Genomic DNA, 23881 nt, shown 5'->3' on the forward strand with positions numbered 1-23881 from the left:
AAAAATAGTTCACCAACTGCACTGAGCCATCTAAAAAAAAAACGTTCAAGTTTGCTTGCAATTTTATGCTTCAAAACTTTTGATTTCGCTGTATATATCGTGAGTAGTATTTTCTTGCATGCACATAGAAGCTTTACAAAAATAAAAAAAACGAGTTCATATGTCACTCTGTGAATGAAAGCAATTTAACTGCACTATCATAAACAAATTCTTCAATTCAAGCAGACTTCTGCACAGCGTTTTCGGAAGACCAGCACAGCTCTTTTTCGCGAATCAATGTAGCCGTTGAATTTAGACTAGTTCAGGCAAATATTTAGCTAATTATAGTTACTAATAGAGCTTTTACTCAAGTAGAGGAAGATAGGAATGCATAAACAAGATATAATCAATTTGAAATGAGAGTACAGCACTGCTTCGTTCAATTCGGCGACACTCCCCCCCACTGATGTATAGAAGATACGACTTTGGACAACCCACCTAGAAGCATTACTGTACCTTTCGGAAAGTTGGAAAATACAACAATTTCCTAGTCTAACACTTTTCTCCCAAATCCTCCGTCCTTTCTAGATCCTTCCTTGAAAAAAAAAAAAAAAAAAATTGCCGATAAATTTCAAACGTGAAACACTAATTCATTTGTTTTCACTTTTCCCGTGTGTCCCTTGAATGTCTCCCTCCCTGTCGTGTCCACCGAAATGAATGATGATGACACGATGACACCGAATTAGGTTGTGCTTCACCAAACTGAAACTGCTGCTGCTGGCGATCGAGATCAAGGGCGAGGAAGGTGCTGACAGCAAAATTTCCATCAATCCACGAGGTGCTAAGATACACGCCAATACGCAAGGCTTCTTCATCGCGCAGAGTGCAGACGAGGTTAAACGGTAAGTCTGATTTGATACGAATATATGTCATATGATTTTTTTTTAAATGGACTCAAATTATATAAGCAAGATGTTCGTTACGTGTACGATTGTATTACTCAGGAACAGGATTGTTAATCGATAACTGTTGATATTGTCAGCGTTAACTTCTGCAATGGTGTCTGATTGTGTCGCGAGTGCCGATGCTTCTTCATCGTTAAACTCTTGCTCAGCATCCGAATTTCTATCAGTAGTGTCACGAGCACCATCATCATCATCGTTTGGCTCATCTTTCGGTTGATCTTGATCATCATGTTCTTCCCGTCTTGCTCGAAAACTGGTGGAACTTCCTCCGGTATGACCAACCTAAGATCGGAACACTCGAAACTCTCTTATAGCGAATTTGTTTTGTAATCTGGCTCGGGTTGAGGTTCGCACTGACAATAAGCTCGGGTTCGCACGGGTTGGAACTGGTGCCAACCTGTATAATAATCAAATTCGCTATTAAATTCGTAACATCTAGCTTTTCATCGTGCCATCTTTCCGCAAGGGTTTGATTACCTTGTATATAGCTTCACTCGGGCTTCTGTTAGCCACGTACACTGCGGTCAGGATAGCTTCTCTCCAAAGATATTTCGGTGCAATGGATTCCAACAGCATGCCCTAATAAAATTGTTATGGTTATTTTGCTTAACGACGTGTTCCAGGTATCATCCAAACCATTTGTGGAATAGTTCTATTATTTGGGTTGTCGTTCGTTTATGGTTATTTTTTATTAGGGTGGCTCTCATATTTACAATTGATGTTCGATTGTAACGTTCTGCGGCGCCGTTGTGCTGCGGGGTGTACCCCACTGTGGACTCCATTTGAATGCCCTTCTCTTAGTTGTACGATAGGTGGCAACGAAATAACCCCTATCTCTGTCAACCACAAATTTGAGTAGGATCTACTCATATCCGTCAAAAGTAGGGTTACCCAAAATTGAGTAAACAAAGTTGGAACTGACTAGATGACAAATGAGCAACGTTTCTTCGGATTCAGGTCCACGTTGTCTATTCGTCAACGTAGCCCTACTTTTGACGGATATGAGTAGTGCCTACTCAAATTTGGGTTGTCTTGAAAAAGCGTGTACACGCAAAAGGAAGCAAACGGCTATCACCTCGTTTTAACAATTTGGGTCCGTTTTAGAATGTTTTTGCACTATATTTTAGAACTATTTAGAACTACAAAACCTTCTTGAAATCTTTAATGATTGGTGTGAACGTAATTTTATGGTCCTGTGCGTCTCAAAGTGCTGCGTAATTAGTTTCCGTCGAACTAGGACTGCCATTTTGTTTGATTATAACGTTGCTGGAACTGCAGTTCAACGTGTCGATCACGTTAAAGACCTCGGTGTCATGTTGGATGAAAAGCTCACATACACTCGCCACTTCTCAACCACGATCGACAAAGCTAATCGACAGCTTGGATTTATGTTCAAGATATCTAAGGAATTTCGTGATCCTCTGTGTTTTAAAGCCCTTTACTGTTCATTGGTACGCTCACTACTGGAATTCGCGTGTGTTGTCTGGAATCCCTACCAAGCTGTATGGAGTGGACGATTCGAAGCTGTTAAACGCAAATTCGTCAGATACGCACTGCGCTATCTTCCATGGAGTGACCCGCTGAATTTACCACCGTATGCTGACCGCTGTCGTTTACTGGGTTTGGATACTCTTGCTAAGCGACGAAACATATCGCAGGTGGTCTTCGTTGCTAAAGTTTTACTCGCAGAATATGATGTTCCTGAGTTACTGGCCAAAATTAATCTGTATGCTCCTGCCCGAACACTTCGTCCGAGAACCTTGCTACATGAAGTAGTACATGCAACCAACTATGCTGCAAACAGTTCCTTTGTCGCCATGATTCATCAATTCAACGAAGCCTCTGACCTATTTGACTTTGACATCAATGCCTCGATGCTTCGTCATCGTATGCTGTTGGCCAATTTTTAATTTTTAATTAGTGACTACATTTAGATTTAAGTGTTTCATTGAGACTATCAAGTCAGATGGACTATAATAATAATAAATAAATATTTAAAGGGGTGTATCTTGCGGGTAAGCAGCAATTAGCAGCTAATCTCAATGTCATTTCGTTCAGCAATGTTGAAGAACGAAGTAAAGGTCCGTTTAGACTATCTGATTTCTTGGTCTGATTTTGATCGCCGCCATTATGAAAAATCTGCTCAAATTTACATTCGACACACTTTGTCGAGCCCCCCTGTTTGCTGGTGTTCACACTGCTTGCACATGTCGAAAGAACTGTCAATTTAGATTTCAAAACAAAACTGTATCAGGAATCAAAAGTAAATACTTCCATCATGAATTACCGCAAAATTGCTCTAGCTTCGGCAGGCGTATTTACTTTTATTATTTTAAATAAAATGAGAAGGAGAAGGTGTACTTTGTGGAGTGTGAAATGGTTGCTCAGGAGGAACACCGGCAGGGATCTGGCTCGTCTTGTCCTTCAAGAACTGCGATATGAAGATAACAATGGATTTTAAAACTTTTCCAGGATCTCGATACCAACTTTCGACAAGTTAGTGGGAAAAGTTCTCTTTAGATCTACATGATTCCTTGAGTTCTAAAAATTTCTGCTAAGAACTCAATTCTGCACATTTATTTGAAGACCTTCGGACGTCCCTGAAGTTTTGTTCTTGTTCTCCGGTAAAATATCTTTAAAGATCAACCAACTTTCCTGAGGATCTGCAAATTTCCGGTAGTTCTACAGATTTCTTTGAAGTTCTGTGTGTTCTTCAGAAGATCTGCAAATTTTCCTAAAAATCTTAAAAGTTCCTGAATCCCTGAAGATTTAAGATCCTCAAAGATCAACAATTATCTCTGATGTTCACAAAATTTCTAATAATCTATCTGGTTCAATGAATATCTGCAAATATCTCGGAACATCTACACAATTTTCTAAAGAATTAAAAGATTATCTAGAAATTTTTGAGCTTTCCGGAGGTTTTAGGAAGTTTTCTGAAGTTTTACTTTTTTTCTGAAGTTGTGCAAATATCTCTAAAGATCAGCGAACTTACCTGAAGTTCTGTAGATTTCTCTTAAAATCCAAGAACCGCAATAAAAATCATTTAAAATTTATTCAAACATCTGCAGATTTTTCAGTAGATTTACGATTTACCTTCTGAACTTTTCTGAAGTTTCTAAAAAAACTTCAAATTCAATAAAGTTTTCTGAAGTACTGTATTTCTGCTCTGAAGATCTACGAACAATCCTGAAGTTCAATAAAAATTTTAAGTAGATCGCCGAGCTTTTCTAAAGTTCTGTAAATTTCTTTGTGGATTCTTGGATTTCCATAAAGTTCCGCAGATCTATCTTAAATTCTTAGAAATTCCCCAATGTTTTAAAACTCTATCGGAAGAATTGGGAATATCTCTTAAGTTGCGTAAATACTTCTAAATATCGGCGAACTTTCCCGAAGTTCTGTGAGTTTTGCTGAAGTTTTGCAATTTTTTTCTAAAAACGTTCGAACTGTCTGGCGTTCTGCAGACCATGCTTGGCATGCACAGTTGTACACACCAACTGCTCATTTGTTAATAACTCTTCATTCAGTTGTTGAAAGTTAGTTTTCTTTAAAGTAATTGATAGATTAGGATCATAGTTTACTGTCAACATGCAAAGAGTAGTTAAATCTTATCATTTGAATCATCACCAATGAATTTTTACACTTAAAGTCCGAGATGTGTAGCAGGCATTTCTCACTTCATTTTTGCAACGCAAAATCAAATACAGTTTATTACTAGAATTAAAATATGCATTTTTTACAAATCTATAAAAAGCTTAAACTCTATTCTATCGACTGCTTCAAACCGAACTATGTTTCGTCAACTCTGTGCAAAGTTATTAGCAAATGAGCAGTTCGTGAGCAAAACTGTACATGCCAAGCATGCTGCAGACTTCTCTTAAGGTCTACATATTTATCTGAAGTTCTTCAGATCTATCTATTTCCAACTTCCATGGAGTTCTGCATAATCTTGGATTTTTAAACTTCGCTGCGATTTGTGTTTGGAATTGATGTAGGGTTAACTACCCCATTTCCGGCCTATTAAGCACAACCCGCACTTAGTCTTTCTTATTTTAGCGCAGTTTAGCACCAAACGGAATGTTATTATTACTGATGGCTTTCAAATTTATTTACCTTTCCGTACGTACCGTAAGATTTGATAAAGAGAAGCTAATCGTTGAGATATTGTCAAAAGTCTGACACTGCTTCTTGACGCCAAACTCGGCCTACGGATTCTAAACTCGGCCTAACGCATTGAAACACCATTGAAACGCCAATAAATTCACTTCGGCCTATCGGATGAAGATAAAAATTGATTCGGTCGGAGCGCTTCTTTTGTTTTTGGGAATAATGGGTGCAAACCTTCATACCACGCGTTCTCATTGACTTCTTTCGGAAGCTTATTAACTAAAGTATCGTACCAAACGCATAATTGACTTGTTAACTCTGAAATCATGGATTTATTTGAAGTTTTCTGCTCGATAGGCCCAAAATGGGCGATTAGGCCGAAGTAGTTCTCTACCCTACATTTTACAAATTTTTCTGAAACTGTGAAGCTTTCTGAAAAATTCCTGCAAATATCTTCAATGTTCTGTAAAGTTGTCTGAAGCTCCTTAGTTCTTTTCTCAAGATCTACAAAAAAACCTTAAGGCTCAATAAATTTCTCAGTAGATCTGCAAACTTCTCTGAAGTTTTGTAAATTCCTCAGCAGGCTCTCGGGCTACTCTGAACAAGCTTGCAAATGCTCATTACAGCTAAAATGCTATTTTTCGGATTTATGAAGCTATGAAATATTTTAATGATAATTCTTATTTACAAGATGCAAGAACAGAAGGTAAAGTGTGTGTATGACACATAAAACATATCAATTTAGCTTTCAGAGGGTCACAATAGCGATTAGCTGTAACCAAGGTTGCAAAGACTCATTTCAGCTATTTAAAATAATGTTTTTCGGAATAATAAAACCAAAAGATGGTATGATGGCATGTTTTACTTGTAACTTACAAGAAGAGGCTACAAAGTATGCGTTGGAAACATAAAACCTGTAAATTTTGCTTTCTATGAGTCACAATCAGCGATTTGCTGATCGCTGAGTGAGTGAGTGAGTGAGTGAGTGAGTTTGTGAAAAATCGCTGATTGTGACTCTCATGAAGTGAAATAGACAGGTTTAATATGTCAAACACATTCTTTGCAACCTCTTCTTGTATCCTACCAATTCAAAATTTGATCATGGCATCTAATTATTTCATAATTTAGAAAAACATTGTTTTAACTGAAATGAGTCTTTGCAACCTTGGCTGTAACGATGAGCAACGCGATGAGCGAGCAATCAGCGATCATAAAATCGCTAGTTGTGACCTTCTGAAAGCAAAATTGACAAATTTGATATGTCATGTACAAACTTTACCACCTCTTCTTGCATCTAACAAATAAAAATTATCATTATAGTATCCCATTGTTTCATAATAACGAAAAATAGCATTTTAGCTGTAATGAGCAATTGCAAGCCTGACTGTGAAGATCTGAAAATTTATCTGTAGATCTTCTCAATAACCTTAAGTTCTCAAAAATTTCTGAAAATATTTGAGCTTCCTTAAAGTTTTAAATGTCTCTCTCAAGATCTACAAATTTCCCTGAAATCGTATAAATATTTTTTTTTAATCGAGGTTCTGCTAATTTTACTGAAGATCTATGACCATTCTTGTTATTTTTTCAGAAGCTCTGTAATTTTTTTTCAATGTTCTGTAGCTTTGTTCTGAAGATCTACGAACTTTTCTTATGTTGAATAATTTTTCAGTAGATCTCCAAACTTCTGTAAAATACTTTATATTTCACTGTAGATTCTTGGACTTGAGTTATGTGAATTTTCCTGAAGATTTGCAAAATTTCGCTTATAGTTTTACAAATTTGTGATTTTTTTTAATGAATTTCTGTAAATTTCTGTAAAATTTTCTGAAGTTTTGCAGTTCTTTTCTTAAGATCTACGAACTAGGGTAGTTCGTTCAAGGTGAAGCCTAACAAATTTCTCAGTAGATCTCCGAACTTAAGCTCTAAAAAAAATCCTAGTAGGCTCTCAGACCTGCTGTCTGGCATGATTATTCTTATACAATACATGCTTTGTATTATATAAACACTGTTTTGTTAACCATGCCATTATCAAAGCCATTACGGCATATTTCGGCCAATCACACTGGAAAATAAAAATCAGTCAAACCATACACAGGACATTATTGAATAGTGGAATCGGTTTACCTTCCCTAATAAAAAAAAAACCCATGCCCGAACGATAACGCAAATGATTGAACTATTACACAAATGGTTTGGGTGATACCCTAAACACGTCGTTAAGCAAAATAACCATACACATTTTATTAGGATTGTTGCTGGATGTCATCAAAACACAAATCAAGCGTTCTTTAGCAGTTCAAATCCGTGAAATTTTAGAAAAAAGAAGTCAATATTTTCACCTAACTTGCGACTATTTTGCTGGATGAGTCGAATGAAAATTAAACGCAAACCTATTTCGTTCGACACATCAAACATCAATTCTAATCATCCTGTCGAAAAAGTGTGAACGCATCCAAACATCCGACAAAATTATCAAGCAGTTCGCTCGAATCAGACCAACAAATCAGATAGTCTAAACGTACCTTAATCAGGAGACACTACCCTAGTAACCTGTTTGTTTGAAGTTTTCAACAAGTGAAAACTTTTTTCGTTCGTAATCAGACTCAAAATATAGTTCTTCCTTAATTCAATCCACTGTTATGGGCGATACACGCAGAGAATCGGTAAACGGGATCCCGCAGTTCTCCGATAACGGATTCGATAATTAGAAGTCGAGAAACTCCTGAAGTCGACGGGATTACTGGATGCGGTAAAGAAAGACGTACCAACCGTAGCGGTTGAAGCAGCAAAGTTTCAAGAGTTAGATGGAAAGGCAACGAATGTGATCATCTCCTTCATCTACGATGATTTACTGGATTGGATACGTGAAAAATAAAAGGCCAAGGAAATTTGGAGCACTCTGGAAGGATCTACGTCAAGAAGTCGGTTTCGTCGCAACAGCTTGTTCGCAAGCAACTCGCAAAGCTGAGGACCATCAGGACCATTTGAAGACTTTCGACGAGATTATTCGGAAACTTATGTCAGCATGAGCAAAACTAGAAGAAAGTGATCTGGTTTCGCAGCTGTTTGTAACCCTCCTGGAATTCTACGACCCGTTATTCACAGAGCCTTGATGAAGATAAGTTGACCCTTGATGCCGTTCGAGAGAGATTATTGCCGGAAGAAATGAAGAAATCTGACCGGATGACCGATTAGCACAAAGAGAAGCCGTCAGCGTTTGATGGAATCAAACAGAAATCATGGAAGTTCACAGGTAAATGCAATCGTTGTCACAAGAAAGGACACCTGGCTAAGGACTGCAGAAGTAAGATGCATGCGGAAGCGCACGCAGTAAGCGGCGGTAAGGCTGTTGCGTTCATGGGTGGTCTGATAGCGGTGATCGAAGAAAAGTTTACTTTAAGCTGGACTCAGGAGCTAGTGACCACCTAGTGAACCAGAAGGGATAGTTCGAATCTCTTGAAAGGATGAAGAATCCCGTCATTATATGTGTTGCAAAAGAAGACCAGTTCATAACAGCTTGGCACAAAGAAAAAATCGTCGGAGTCAACAGTCTCGGTGTTCAGTGTACCATAGACAACGTTATCTATGTACCAGATTTGCGAGCGAACCTTTTATCGGTAACAAAGCTGACTAGAGCAGGTTTCAAGGTGTCTTTGGGAAAAAAATCAGCTGAGATGAACCACAATGGAGAGATTGATGTGTCCTCTGAAAGGTGATTTCTACGAGCTAGACGTTTACCTGGAGCATGCAACCAACAATCAATACGAAACTATCGATTTTAAATTGGCTCACTACTTGACTAGCCTATTGGTCCCAAGCAAACGATTAACGTACTCCAATCTAGTCGAAATTCTAGTACAACACAATGTTTGTTTTGATTCACTATGAAAGTTTGACAGATAAAATGAGGGGTTAGTGGATTTTCCTATGTTTCGAGGGGTAAATCGATTAGCTTGGGACCGAAGATAGTACCAGAGCAAAGCCAAAATTTGAGCACGTTTCTTAAGGACCTACTAGTCTTAGAGCTACCTCTATGATGCAACTGCAAACCTGTGCGTAGCTGGAAATGCTGATTTGTGGTACCGCAGGCTACGTCACTTTGGGATACAATATCTGCGTATGCTAACGGCAATGATATCAGGTATGACCGGGGAAGAAGGTAAACTTGATTTTTGTGATGACTACGGCACACGAATAGGATCTGCAAGACCGTTAGAACGCGTGCACTCCGATGTTTGTGGACCGATTGAGCCAAAAGCTTGGGATGGTTCTCGGTACATCGTCTGTTTCATTGATAATTTCACGCACTTCGCAGTAATTGGCTCTTATTACGGGTGTCACTTCACGGTGAAAACGAAGTGAAGTGACCAGTTGTCACTCACGGTGAAGTGATTGCCGTGTAAATCAAATGGGAATCACTTCACCGTGAGTGATAAGTTGTCACTTTACCGTGAAGTGACATCGGTAATAAGGGCCAATAAAAAAGAAGTCAGAGGTATTCGAGAAGTTTAAAAACTATGAAGCGATGGTTTTAGCTGCAACGGGCCACCGAATCTCAAAGCTTACCGTGGATCAGGGCAATGAATACTGCTCAAAGGACCAGATACGATTCTATTCCGAGAAGGGTATCCAGATAGAACCAGCTGTTGCATACACTCAACAGCGGAATGGATTCTCCGACAGATTCACTAGCTGGGGTCTATCTCATGAACCGAAGTCAAACCAATGCTCCTATCGATTTGTGGACGAATCAGAAGCCTGATATGACGAAGCTCAGAGTGTTTGACTGCAAGGCATATGCATGGATTCCTACTCAGCAGCGGAAAAAGCTAGATTCGTAGAGTCAGTTGCCAGTAATGGTCGGCTACGGGCTGTGGAATATGAAGACCTAGAGCTTGTTTGTAGCACGAGACGTAAAATTTGACGAAGAAAATTTTCCGTTCATGTCCAAGATTAACGCAGAGCCCGAGCCCACCTTGTTTATGGCTCCTTACGATTTCGCAGAAGAAGCGGATGCTGGTGTTGTTGCAAATCTACCAGCCACTAGAAGATTCGAGCAAGAGGGGGAAGAATCAAATGAAGATGTCGAATCACATGGTCAAGAGGATGTCGAACCAGATACTGCTTCCAACACACCGGCCGCGCTCCCTTCGCATTTAGATCCTGGTCATAACCTTGACACGGCGACCAAGAAGCACCGCGAACGGGAGCGCAACGATGACCCTTACTTACTAGGTGTGAAGCTTCAAATACTGCGCTCCCTTCGAACGTAGTTATGTTGAAATTTCTACGAGGTCTTGCGAAAGGGAGCGCCCGTCAATAGTCAAGTCAAATAACGATGTTAACTGGAACAGAAACGGTTTCTGCTGCCCAAGACATGCGGGCTGACAAGACTTGCTGATTGAAAGCTGTGAACGATGAACTGGATTCCTTGCCCTCCAATAATGTTTGGCGACTTGTGAAGCGTCCTGAGGGAATCAAGCCGTTGCAATCAAAATGGGTACCGTAAAACGGGGTAACATTGATAGTTTTTTAAAGTATATTCTAAATATTTTTACAGCAATGATTGTTTTTTTTTTCAAATTTTACATTGTTGAAACAAGTACTGAGGATCCAAGAGTTAATTCGTTAGTAATTCGTTGTACAAAAATTAAAGCATTTGCAATATTTTTTTAAGTTTTTTGGCAGAACTTCAGTATTTTGATTTGGGATTACTTTGATAATGCTCGATTAATGTAGTTAAAAAATGAGTGAAACTCAATCAATTTAGTCCTTTATATATAAAACTTTGAATGAGTATATCATCAGGAAACTTCATAAGCAATAATAATACAACATTGAATTTCTGATGGCTGTATTGGAAATACATTTCATAAGTGATGGCTTGAGTGCTTTTTCAAAAAGGCAAAACACATGAAAATGGTTTATTAATATGTTTGTAAAATATGTAATACATACCATTTAAAAACTATATACCATATCAACGGAAATACACTAAGATACAATATGGAACCAATGTTTCTTATTTGGACAAAGCACAGCGAGTAATTTTATTCTTTATATTACCCAACAAACAATTTGAGCTGCTTAAAGGTTGAATAAGCTATTTTTAAGTTGAAGAAGCAAATTTTTGACTGAATAAGCTCTTGTTCTGCTTCCAATGTTTGTTGGGTATACTATCAAAGTTAGCCGTATTATCAAAGATACCCCGCTTTACGGTATTTCGAGTCAAAGAGGACAAATTTCGTAACCCTATCCGCTACAAAGCTTGCTTGATCGCTAAAGAATTCTAACAGAAGGCTGGCGTGGACTATGCTGAAACGTATGCTCCAGGAGCAAAGCTGAGAACCATACGGACAGTGTCGGTTTAAAAGAAGTTTAACGTCCTCAACTTGATGTCAAAACTGCTTTCCTATACGATGCACTAAGAGAAGATGTGTTTGTGGCAGTTCCAAAAGGAGTAGAAGCTCCTAGAAATATGGTGTGTAAACTAGCGAAATCGTTATATGGCCTTAAGCAAAGTCCTCGATGCTGGAGCGAGAAGTTTAACTCTCTGCTGCTGAAGAACAACTTCGTTCGTTCCAAACACGACTACTGTTTGTACACCAGGGTGATCCGAGCTTGAGCTTGAGCTTGAGCTTGATTGACCGCCCACGGTTGCTACTCTGTTACTGCCAGATTAGCTGTAATTTCACAGAGAACCAATAGACGATGCTTGGGACTAGCAATCATCCTCAATGTGTAAAAACTGGTGATCTTAAATTAGGCAATACCAGCGCCGGCCGCGCCCGAACACAGGTCAAGAAAGGAATGGGAAGGATTGTGTTGACATGACACTCGCTTTGATGGAAGCCGAGAACACCTCTGCACTTCCACGAGGAATCACTGGGATGTTGGATAAGAGGGTTGGGTTTGCAGCAGGGTTCGTTTTGGTAAACGATAAGCTAAATTGATGTCCTAACGATCATATAACGCGAAGGAGCATGGGACGGTCTTCTGCTCAGTAAGCAAAAACGTTTGCCACTAGGCAGACGAGCACCTTTTTAATCACCGAGTTGCTGTTATTACCATGTAGTCATATTAACAAATAAAACGATTGACGAATCTTGAATGTGGATGGGCCTGAGATTAGACTCATGATGTTCTACTCAGTAAGCAAAAACGGTTGCTCTAAGGCCACCGAGCCCCTCATATCACATAATACCGTTGCTCAAATTTGTGTATCCATTCAAACCCGGAACCAACGACAACAACGAGTTTCGCAAAATACACGATACACAAGCGATTTTACCATAAATCTCTTTGATATGTAAGGACCTGGGACAGCGTTTTTCTGCTCAGTAAGCAGGCCACTGTAACCGACGATCTTTCAAATCCAAAAACTAAAAACTACGAAAAAGTACTTAGGCCTTCATTAAGTTCCACTTTCACGTGACGTTCAATGACAGGGTCCTATCCAGGATTACATCTGAAAAATCCAAATCTGGCCAACGCCCACCTAAATTTTTTTTTTAGAACAGTCCACCTGAAATGACTAACGAATGGAAGACTTTGTCAACCCAGCCATGCAATAGTCTCATTCCGTGCCTTTTGGCAACTTGATGATTCTATTGCGCTCATCTTTTGGCACCACCCAGGGGAGACTTGGTCCTGTACCCAATGCTTAGCTTATCTCCATTCCACTCAGCTACTCGCAATTTCTTGTGATATAGTGGGCGGAATATTATTATATGAGACAATTCAATGCAGACGTCTTTCCAAATTTGGCAGATCGACAGGTAATCGGTGAGTTACCACGATAGTTGCTATTCAACAACTCGACAACGTCCCATCGTCAACGCCTGCTATGAGAATTTCCCATTGCAGACGTCAACGAAATGACGTCATCGAGCTATCGATCAACTACCCTGGTTATCGCCTGGTACCTTATAGCACGATGCTAGGAGGCGAACCGGAAGAATCGATGAGCTACCTCTCCCTGTTTGTACACCAGGGTGATCCGAGGCGAAATACTCTATGTGATGATCTATGTATACGTGGATGATCTACCCCTTATGAGAGACAACATTAGTATGATAGATCAACTGAAGAAAACATTGTCGCTGAAATTCGAGATGTCAGATTGCGGAGAAGTTAGACATTTCCTTGGTATTCGAAATGGCTATAATCGAGAAAAAGATTACACTTTCGATGGAGGCGGCCACTGACAAACTTCTGACGAAATTTGGAAAGGAAAAGTGCAACCCTGTGAAAATTCCGATGGAGAAGGACCTTGCGTTTCCCCAATCGAGCTGTGGTACTAATCAACCCTACCGCAAACTGCTTGGCAGTATGACGTACCTTATGCTGTGCGTCAGACCTGACATCTATTATGCTGTTGGACATAAGGGGAGATACCAGCAACACCCCAGCGATAGCAACTTGCAAGCTCTGAAGAAGATTGTTAGATACTTGAAGGGGACCAAGTCATCGAGATTGTTGTTTCGCCGCGAGCATTACGCTTCAGTCTTGACCGGATATGCATATGATGGCTTCAGATAGCAGCTTTTAATTTATTAGTTTACATCAACAGGCTGAGTGTAGCCCCAATGATGTTTAAGTGAATAACATTAAAATACATAGTCCAGCTAACTAAAATACACAATACAATAAAATACATGGTCATTCAACGGTTTACTGCGTCAGAGAAAATACGGGAAAAGCGCCGGCGTAGCATCTCTCGTGTCAGGTTGAAATCGAACACTGAAGAAACTCGATTGAACACACGTTGAAGGCCGTCTATAGCACCGTTCATGCTATAGTTAGTGCGATGCTGAGGCAATCTTAACATAGCGTTATTTCGCAGCGCTCGAGGTTGGACGTTCACGTTGATTTTCTCCAGGATTGTAGAACAATCAATTCTACCCTGTAAACTATTCGCGATGAGCAGGGCCCGCGAAGTGTATCTCCGAGTACGTAGAAGCTCCAGATCAATCAGTTGACATCGACTTTCATAACTGGGTGGACGAAAAGGGTTTCTACTCAGAGTAAATCGAAGAAATCGAGGCTGAACGGACTCAACTCTTTCAGCACCATTGTTATAGCTTGGGTTCCATACTGCAGAGCAATATTCCAGGGAACCAGTATAGCAATATATATCGGAAAAATTCTTTGTAATCCTGAAAATGAATCCCAAAGATCTTGACGCCTTGTCGACAATGAACGAGATGTGTTGCTTATACGTTAGCTGGGAATCCAGAATAACTCCCAGGTCTCTTACGTGGTTGACACGGCTGATAGTTGTTTCCTGAAGTACATAATTGAACATGATCGGTTCCTTCTTGCGAGAGAAGGTGATAACTGAACATTTCGCGGGTTGACCTCCATTCGGTTCAAGTAGCACCAGTTAGCAAACGCTTCGAGCTGGCATTGGAGGAAGTGACAGTCATCGATAGAACGGATCCGGATATAGATTTTAAGGGGCCTTCGAAGACCAGATTCACGTTGTTAAAGTACAACAGGAAAATCAACAGGCCTAGGTGACTTCCTTGAGGCATCCTTGACGTGGCTGGGTAAGTAGCAGACTGACATTCACCAACGGTTACCATCAGCTGGCGATCACTGAGATGAGAGCGAAACCATGGCAGGAGGTTGCCATTTACCCCGAGTCTATCTATCTTAGCAATCGCAATTGCATGGTTCAGTTTATCGAATGCAGCCGACAAGTCGGTGTAAATTACGTCTGTTTGAGCCCGTTCTGTCATGCTTTCCGTGACATACGATGTCAGACAAAGTAGATTAGTGGTAGTAGAACGACCGGAAACGAAGCCGCGTTGATCACTACTTAGATACTGCTTACTAGTCTACGTTGGTTGACGAAATAAATAAATAAATAAACAATGAGAGAGCAGGGACTCCATGATGACTAACTCGAATAAATTCGAAACTGAGCTCAACGATGTGATTCCACGGTAATTATCCACGTCCCGTTTGTTTCCCTGTTTGTGAACAGAAAACATATGAGCAAATTTCCAACAAGATGGAAATATACCACTCGAGATGGACATGCGGAATAGATGCTGCAACGGTGTCAGCAAGCTGGCGATATGCTTCTTCAGAAATACTGATGGAACACCATCACCAGGACTTCGGGAGTGACTTGAGTTTACTCTGAATCCCACGTTGAAATCGCGTATAGCATCGATGGCTAACTCGCTTGAACTCATGATTGAGCCTAATGTAATGATTTTTCAGCGACAGCGTACGATACTTGGTGAATTTCCTTAGTACCGCTCGCTTGGTCGATTTCAACTTTCGCAATTGGTTCGTCTGCCAAGGAAGTGTGACCCTTTTCGGTGAACTACCTTTGGAACGTGTCTGTTAATGACATACGCCAAGACATGTGAAAAAGTTTGCGCAGCGGTTTCAACGTTATCAGGGTCCAGGACGCTTCCCCAGTCTATGCTAGACAGCACGTCGATGATACTACTATGATCAGCTTTCCGAAAATCGTATGACACGTTTGTGGAAATGTCTTCAAAATCCCGAACGTGACTATCTTGGACAGTGACAACCAAAGGAGGATGATGAGGAACTTGCTTTACTAGTGTAGAAGGTGCCGTGGAGATAACTGGAGCAGTTTCCTGAGCGCTAACGAAACAGAGGTCTAAGCTTCGATTGTTCTCGTTAACTACGTCATTGATTTGAGGTAGCTTTGCTGCACTATAGCTATCGAGAAGGCTAACTGATCCTGTCTGAAATACAGAGCGTACAGGGTCTGGATAGAGAAAGCCACTCTGAGATGGTTTCCACGAAACACCAGCTAGATTGGAGTCACCCAGAACAATTATCTCATCAACTGGAGTTGCAGTTTCCATTACGAAAACGGACCGACAATGGGTTTCGATACTTTGTCGACAGTGTTGGCTAAATCAGAAATCAATTGACATTTTTCCTGTCTCATGCGCTCGCAATATCACGCGTGATATTGGAACAAAATATCATGCTTGATATTGATTTTACAAGCTCCTTTAATATTGCGAGACTATTCACTACGTGCAAAAATCAAGCTGAGAGTTGACTCGACACAAAAATGATTCCATTGCACATCGTTTATTTTAGAAAGAGAAGGCATAGTTTGCTATCTCTTTTTAATCTTCACCGATGGCAGACGCGAAAAGACTGCTGCAAGCCGTTATGGAAGTTTCTGTTGCATTCGGGTGTACAGCAAAAATCATTAAACTCAATCTCACCACAGTTTGTTGAGATTTACAGTTGGTGAGTTTTGTTAGATTGATATTCCGAGCTGCGATATCATAGCTTGCAAAATCAACCGCAGTAGTTTGTTTGTTGATTTTTGTCTACGAAAATCAAGCGTGATCTTGGGCGTCGATGAGATTTGATTTTTTGATATTTACCCAACACTGTTTGTCGAAGACATAAATGTACATACTTGGTCATGAAAACAGAAAACCATAACAAAACATTCAGGTACTTTATTTGAAAATTCATTAGGTATCCCTTGGACCTCCCTATGAATTGTATGTGTAACAGTAGGGTATAAGTTGCTGAACGAAATGACGTTGAGATAACCTGCTAATGCCTGCTAACCTGCAAAATACACCCCCTTAAAGATAGTTTTAAATAACATAAAAATTGAGGTAAATCCTTAAAACGAAAACATAGCGATTTACTTTTATCTGCAAAAATAGTAATTACAACTTTGTAGAACATTGAAAAAAAAAAAAAATTAAATTCAAACAAAATAGTTATGGTAAAAAACGCTTTTTAAGAGAGTACTACCGTTTGTGCTCCATATTCACCCTATAACTTCGTCCACTTAAGAGAGAGAAAATTTTCGTTTTCAGCAAATTTTCTTAAAATGACTGCATCCACAATGTTTCCATTGATGTTCATCAATTTTAGCAAGATATAAAAAAGTTATATTTTTTTTATCTTAGTGTATACCCTCCTTAAGCAAAAATTTTCACTATTCAAATAGAGTACTAAAAAATTAAGAACCGTTGTAGAAAATGCTACACTAGTTTCGTCGCAAATAGCCAAAATAGTGGGACATTTTTTATTTCGTCTCACTGTGCTTCGCTATTAGATGTCGACCAGTCTAGTCCAGTCGGCTGGTCATTATTTGGAGCGCACCACGAGAACTTTTCAAATAAGTCCATTTACTTTAGAGTACAAAAGTAAACAATGATGATTTTTAATTTTTTAATGACGTTTATGGAAAATGTTTATGGATTAAAAATGATGGGCAAAATTCTAAAGCAACAATTTTGGTTTAATGAGAGCTCTGTAGACCATGATTTAAACATGTATAATGCTTGCATTGCTTCTTGGGTTCAGAAGTGTTTCCGGGTAGAATTACAATGGATGTTTTCTTTCTTTTTCCAGAGCATGGTTCTACTGCAAAGCGTGTCACGATGACATCAAAGACGAAACTCTCATCAAAAAGTGCAAATGCAAAAACTGTAAGTTGATGTTTTCCTTTTTCTAATATCCATGCCATTTACGATATATATACTCCTTGAAACCATTACAATACTACTAGCGTTAACATATTATAAAAAAAATCTGACGGCGTTCGAAAAATCGCGAAAAAAAAAGAAACAACTACACACTGCCTTCATCAAATTTCGTGATTTGATTGTCCCCAAGCATACACAACTCCACTACCAACACGAAAACCAAAAAGAAAACATGTTAGCAAACAAACGTAAACACTTACCAGAGCAACGATAGCAAACAATCCATGGTTATCGATAGTTCGACAAATTTAGGCAATTCTCTATGGTAGATCCATTCTCCCCCTTCGGTTTAAATTATTTTGGTCTCTGAGTAGCAATAACCAATCGAAAGATTTGCAGTGTAATCATCTTATTAACGATTTTTTCTCTTATTTGTCAACTGTACAACTATCTACTACTACTTCGTTCGACATGAAATTTCAAAACATGTTTAATAATTAAAAATCATTAAATCGCAAAAAAAATGAACGATTTTTGGGTTCGATTGACTCAAAAATGCTCTCAAAATACTATAAACTACTCCAACCGACTAAAAACCAACGAAAAATTCCCTTGGACCACAAATGAAACAAACATTCGTTATGCAATTTGCACAGTGACTGCACAAGCCAGGACTAAAATAGGTGATCTAGGTAAAGCATAAGTGCCAGACTTTTTATTCTTACGATTCTTTTCATTATTTTTTTCCCTAGTAAACCAGAAGTATCTTTGAAGTTGTTTGATTTTTTTACTCTTTCTCTCTCTCACTTTAGTATTTCAAAGAAACCTAATACTCTTAGTAACTAGCGCGTTTGGTATTTCCTTTCATGAGATTTAGTAAGGGTTTTGTTTTGGCTCTCATTTCACTAGTTTTTGTTGGTTTGTTTGAGAGGATTTTTTTCTTTTTTCTTTTCCATATTTCAGTTTTATGATAACTTGTACTTTTTTGGATCCTTCGTTCGGTTGTTTTGTATATACAACTTGATCATTAGAGTTTTTTCCAAGCGATTTACGATTGAGAGCAGTGCTATATACAAGTATTAATAGCGATTAGAAGTGTACATTTGATATTTGCTGGTATTTGATACGTATCTTCCCTTTGCTCACGCAGTCCAGGAAAGTTCCACATCGTCAAAGGGTTGTTGATTACGAAGCTGTGCAGCCTTATGCTCATTCCAATCACTTTTTTCTCGAGAATAATGTTTGAATAGCTGTAGATTTTTTCTTCTCTATCTAGCTTAGTAGACGCAGTAGGTTTTGAGCAGCATTCTAATCCCTTAGACAGTTTTATCAATCTATTTCTCTGCTTTCACATCGATAATAAGCATCAGCAAACTAGCAATTCGAGTTCAAAATCTACAGATGACACGAAGACAATCGAATTGAAACATATCTTGTAATCAACGACCCTCATCGTGGATTCCTCTTCACTTTTAAAACATTCGCAAACAATGCAGCAATGTAAACAAAGAGTGCCACCATGGAAGATTCTGTACTGTCACTGTGTCAGACCTTTTGTGCATAACTTTCACCACTTTATCGTGATACGAGATTATATCGCCTGAGTGGAAAATCATTTCCCAAAAAAACAAAAAGAATAATATTTACAACTCATCGCTACACAATTCATTTCCTACTTCATTATACGGTCGCAATTATTTTTCTTTCTATTTTTCTCATCTGAGTAGCCTCATATGCACTTTATGGAAACCAAGTATCCTACCTATTGGGAAAACAAATTCGATTAACAAGAACACTAAACTTTCCAGACCATGGGACAGTCGAATTTTAGTTTTTAGCATTCTACTGTGATTTTTGAGCGAATTTGTTTGGCTTGGACCTGAGACAATCGCTCTCAGTTGCCATCTTCAACTGCAAAAAAACAACGAGGTCTGTTCCTTAGGTGACCAGCACTTCCGGGTTCTCCACTGAATATCATCTCCACCTGTTTCTCTTCCGGCATCCGTGCTACCTGTAGAGCCTAACCGTTGTATGTCGTATTTTCATTAACATCCTGTTATATGTTGTGTATAACTTGTGATTCATGCCTTAGAGATATCATTTTCTTGTTTACCGACGGGTATTGGTCGCATCAGAAAGCTCTTCAATCGGGGTTTCAAGCGTCGACGATTCATGGCCATGAGGGACTTCTGACGGATTTTCGTCTGAAAACTACGGGACTCGAGTTGGTTACGCATTCGGTAATAAGCCTTAAAATACGTCTCTTTGCAGTGTTCTACACATTGTTATTGGTTGCTATTTAGCTTTCACTTAGATTCTGTTATGAACAGAAATTAAACTACGCAATTATCAAAGATGATCCAATCACTTACCGGCTCGCTCTCTTCTATAGAATAGGGTGAGACAATTCTTTTCTAAAGCAATACATTATAAACTAGTTTTCAGTGATATTCAACCCTTAATTATTACATCAATTGACGGTTTTACCGTTGAGGCCACCTGCATTCCTCGATGATTCTACACCTGACCATTCCTGCACCTCTCCGCTCACCTGCAACCGTCTTAAGTCACCTTCTCATCACTCGTACCTCTACACTTCTTGGACCGATAAACTTCCTCTTACTGTTCTGCTCCTCTGGTGGAGGATTCTCTCTACTCACACTAGACTCGAACTGTCTTCACCCGGTCGGCACGGTTCATCTGTCCAGACAAACAACCTTGTAAAGTGGACAAGGCTTCTCTACTGATCACGCTGACAACATGTTCTGTACTCACCGGCTCAGTTTCGTTTCACCGGTCGCGAGGCTTGTAGCCGCCATCCTCAAATCAAACCAAACTCAACGAATAATCCGTTTTTTCTCACTTATCACCTGTTGTTTATCAGCAGCGTGCTTTCTTCCTCTCCGCTGTTCTTATCGGCGTCTGGGGGCGTCAGATCGTTTGGCGATGCACCTCCAGTCACTACACCAGCGTACGTACTGGTCTCTTCCTCATTCCTCATTGTTGGTTTTCTTCTTCAGTTCGTTGTTGTACTGGCTGCTTTTGATCCTTCTACTAGAGATAGGATTTCATCCGATGCCCCTCCGTCTTACCGAGGAAACACAAATTGATGTTCCCTTGATAGTATATGTTCCCCTTTTGATTGAGGAAATGCAGTGAGGGAATCTCCTTTTTCATAGACCCCGTACACCTGTATGTATATCGAGACCCAAGGCAGCTGGAAATTTCTCCGCTTTGCATCACCGTATTTCCATAGCACCCATGCTAGATCGCTATCCAGGACTTCTGATGGGGTGTCGTACACTCTCACTTATTGAACGGTGCTCCCAGACTGACTTCCCATCGGAATAATGGAAAATTAGTTGTTCACGATTGAGCAACAAACAATGAAGCATGGAATCTTCTGATTTAAACTTGATGATCATAGATTTTTCCTCCACTATGCAATATGCACCGATCATCTAAGTGGGATCCGCGTCCAGAGATTTCACAAAATTCTCAATTTCTTCCATACATGGTTTCGCCGAGCCATGTGCGAATGCTGAATCTAATCGTCAGCTTTATTTCCACCGACATCTCCACTAGTTGTTTGCTTCCAACGGGGCAACAGCACAAGCGAACGAACTTCAATCAATGAGCAGGCACTGCAATGAGTTGCAATCGAAAAACAGACTATCGCGTGACTCGTACCGAAAAAAAATACACAAATGCTCGTGTCGACAGCTAAGAGCGAACAGACTTCTGTATTCTTGTTCAACTATAAGAAAAGATCATCAAACTGTTTGGTTTCCGATGAAAGTTCATAATAGTCACGGCTTACATATACCAGGCTAGCTAATCCGCTCTTGTCATTTTTTGTGTGACGTCATCAGAATCGGTGAACTAATCAGGTTTTCATTGTCAATATACATCAACTTTCAAACTTTTCTAATAAAAATTATATATCTGCGGTCAGATTATGTTCATCAAAACCGCAGCTAATCGTCTCCTTTCAGAAACCGCTTGAATTCCCGTAAATTGTTATATCTTTACCGAGGTCTTTACCTCTTTCCTATGTTTTCATAGTTGTATTGAACCAGTAGTCCACCGGGATTTTTCAAGTGTTAGTGACCTAACTGCAGTGAAGCCCTCTAGTAAAAGTGTGGACGACTGTCACCAGAAATCTGAAAATGCTGTTCCTATCGAGCAAGACTGTGCATTTTGACAGTTCTATTGGAACTGCTTTTTGCAGACGTCCACACTTTTAATAGAGGGCTTGAAACTTCACCATGGCAATCACTAATGTTCAACTTCGGATCAACCAGTATCAACATTTCATATAAAAAAATGTTCTACAGCTTCAAACATGTCATCAAGGGCGTAGCTAGGATACTAAATTAAAGAGAGGCAATAATTAACTCGAAATCGTAAAATTTTGAAAGCTTTTTCAAATTCTGGATATTCAATTCCTGGGGAATCGTATATCTTAAAAAATTAAAGTTGTCTGACTTGTTTTAATTTTTGCCATGGATGGTTTCTTTGAAATGTTCTCAATATTTTTCTTAGATTCATCCTTTCTATATCGATCATGGGTTTCTCTTTGATATTCCCGTACGCTCATAGTAATTCCCAATTTGCTTGATTCCTCTCTATAAATAATTTAAAAATTTCCTAGGGTAATTCTTCAGGAATCCTCGGGTTATCCTTCAGAACTACCATGAAATTATACTCAGATTTTCCTTGCGACTTTGCTAGGAATTATCTTGATATTCTTCTTGAAAATCTCCTTTGAATTTTCCTTCTCTTCCCATAGAGCACACTCATCTGAATTTTCTTGGAACACTCCTTGAATTTCCATAAGATCTTCCTCCAAATACTCTTGATGCTCTCATTAGAATATCTGCTGATAATTCTCCATGAGTTCCTATGGATTTCCTTAAAATTTTCTTCAGAATTCCATAGCAATAAGCCTCAGAATTCGGTTCCCTTGGAATTCTCCTCAGTATTCTCACTCACTTAGGTGCAAAGTGCCAACGTGAAAGACTCCCATCTGGGCGCAGCTGTTGCCCTTTTTTTTCCTTGATTTGTTTTCCGTCGATCTAGTTTTCCGTATTGAGTACCAATGCTACCGACGCCAGGGAGGCAGTTCTCCTACACCTACACCCTACCTATCGACCCATCAACTCATGGACCGGGGACAAACGGCTTTACTTCCCTTCCGAAGGAAGCCGTGATCAGAGATTTTATGCCTCAAAAAATCCCGGCGACACCGACTGGGATTGAACCCAGGCCGTTTGGGGGTGAGAGTCAATCACGCTTACCACTACACCACCCGCGCTGCTTTGCTGTTACCTTGATATGTGTACTGTCGACTTGCATTCCCTGTTGAGGTTCCGCTGCCATGACGTCCTGGGTCTGCCTATGCTGCAATTTCATACCGGGTTCCAAATACAGTGGTATTACGTGGTGTGTGGCTGATATTACATTTTCAAATTTCTGTTGAAATCGGCATCCGATTACATCAACGAAGGAGCTCAGCATTTAAGATCCAGTTGTGTGATCATCAGGCACGAGTTGTTTACCACTGTTTCTGCCGTGAGCAGTCTTGTAAGTGGTCACCGTAGTCGACATATCTTCCGTGATAATCGACTACCTTTGCTTTCGACACTTGCAAAACAAGGTATCAAATTACAGTACCAAACTAAAATGATATATGACAGGCTCTGTCATACGACCCTGTTACCGAAGACCATCACGAATGTATGTATTTTAGTTTTTCTCATAATAAGAGCTGCTGATGTTGTGCTTGTGTGAATTCTGAAAATATCAAGCAACGATGTCCTAGTAATAACATTTCTGATCAGAAATGGTTTGATTTACACCAAATTGAGGAATTAGAACAAAATCACAAATGTCATATGATAGTTAAAGGGTGATACGGTCAAAATTTGGTCAAGGGAAAACGCGTGTAAATCGGTGAAATCGTTTATTTAAAAAATCAAATTAAATTTCTTTTTCAAGTTCAATTAGTATAAAATTCAGGAAAAATATTCAGTTAGGCTTCCGCTTTTCCAAATCCGAATTGCCGGGCCTTTTCGCTTGACCCCTGCCATCAGATTTTGTACAGCCACCTTGTCCACCTTCTTCGCCGCAGAAAGCCAGTTTGCCTTGAACTGCTGCTCGCCCTTAGCAGTTTTTTTGGTCTTCTTTAGGTTCCGCTTGACAATAGCCCAGTATTTCTCAATTGGGCGGAGCTCTGGCGTGTTGGGAGGGTTCTTGTCCTTGGGAACCACCTGCACGTTGTTGGCGGCGTACCACTCCATGGCCTTTTTACCGTAATGACAAGATGCCAAATCCGGCCAAAACAGTACGGAACAACCGTGTTTCTTC

The 23881-nt window shown here is 39.7% G+C and overlaps 1 protein-coding gene across 19 annotated transcripts in view; it reads left to right on the forward strand.

The window, feature by feature from the left end:
• slo (calcium-activated potassium channel slo) overlaps nucleotides 1-23881 on the forward strand; it is a 265894-nt gene that overhangs the window by 187241 nt on the left and 54772 nt on the right. For 10 of the 19 annotated variants that reach the window (XM_065227083.1, XM_065227091.1, XM_065227085.1 and 7 more), the window contains exons 13-14: nucleotides 726-881; nucleotides 17439-17515. In XM_065227083.1, the coding sequence (XP_065083155.1) occupies nucleotides 726-881; nucleotides 17439-17515 (233 nt within the window). Of the gene's footprint in view, nucleotides 1-725; nucleotides 882-17438; nucleotides 17516-18168; nucleotides 18205-23881 lie in introns of all 19 variants that reach the window. The other 9 variants (XM_065227090.1, XM_065227092.1, XM_065227075.1 and 6 more) reach the window with 1 other exon arrangement.

This window comes from Ochlerotatus camptorhynchus, unplaced genomic scaffold (assembly GCF_037179485.1).
Source record: "Ochlerotatus camptorhynchus isolate MF236.1 unplaced genomic scaffold, CSIRO-AGI_Acam_v1.1 ptg000266l, whole genome shotgun sequence".
Taxonomy (NCBI): Eukaryota; Metazoa; Arthropoda; class Insecta; order Diptera; family Culicidae; genus Ochlerotatus; species Ochlerotatus camptorhynchus.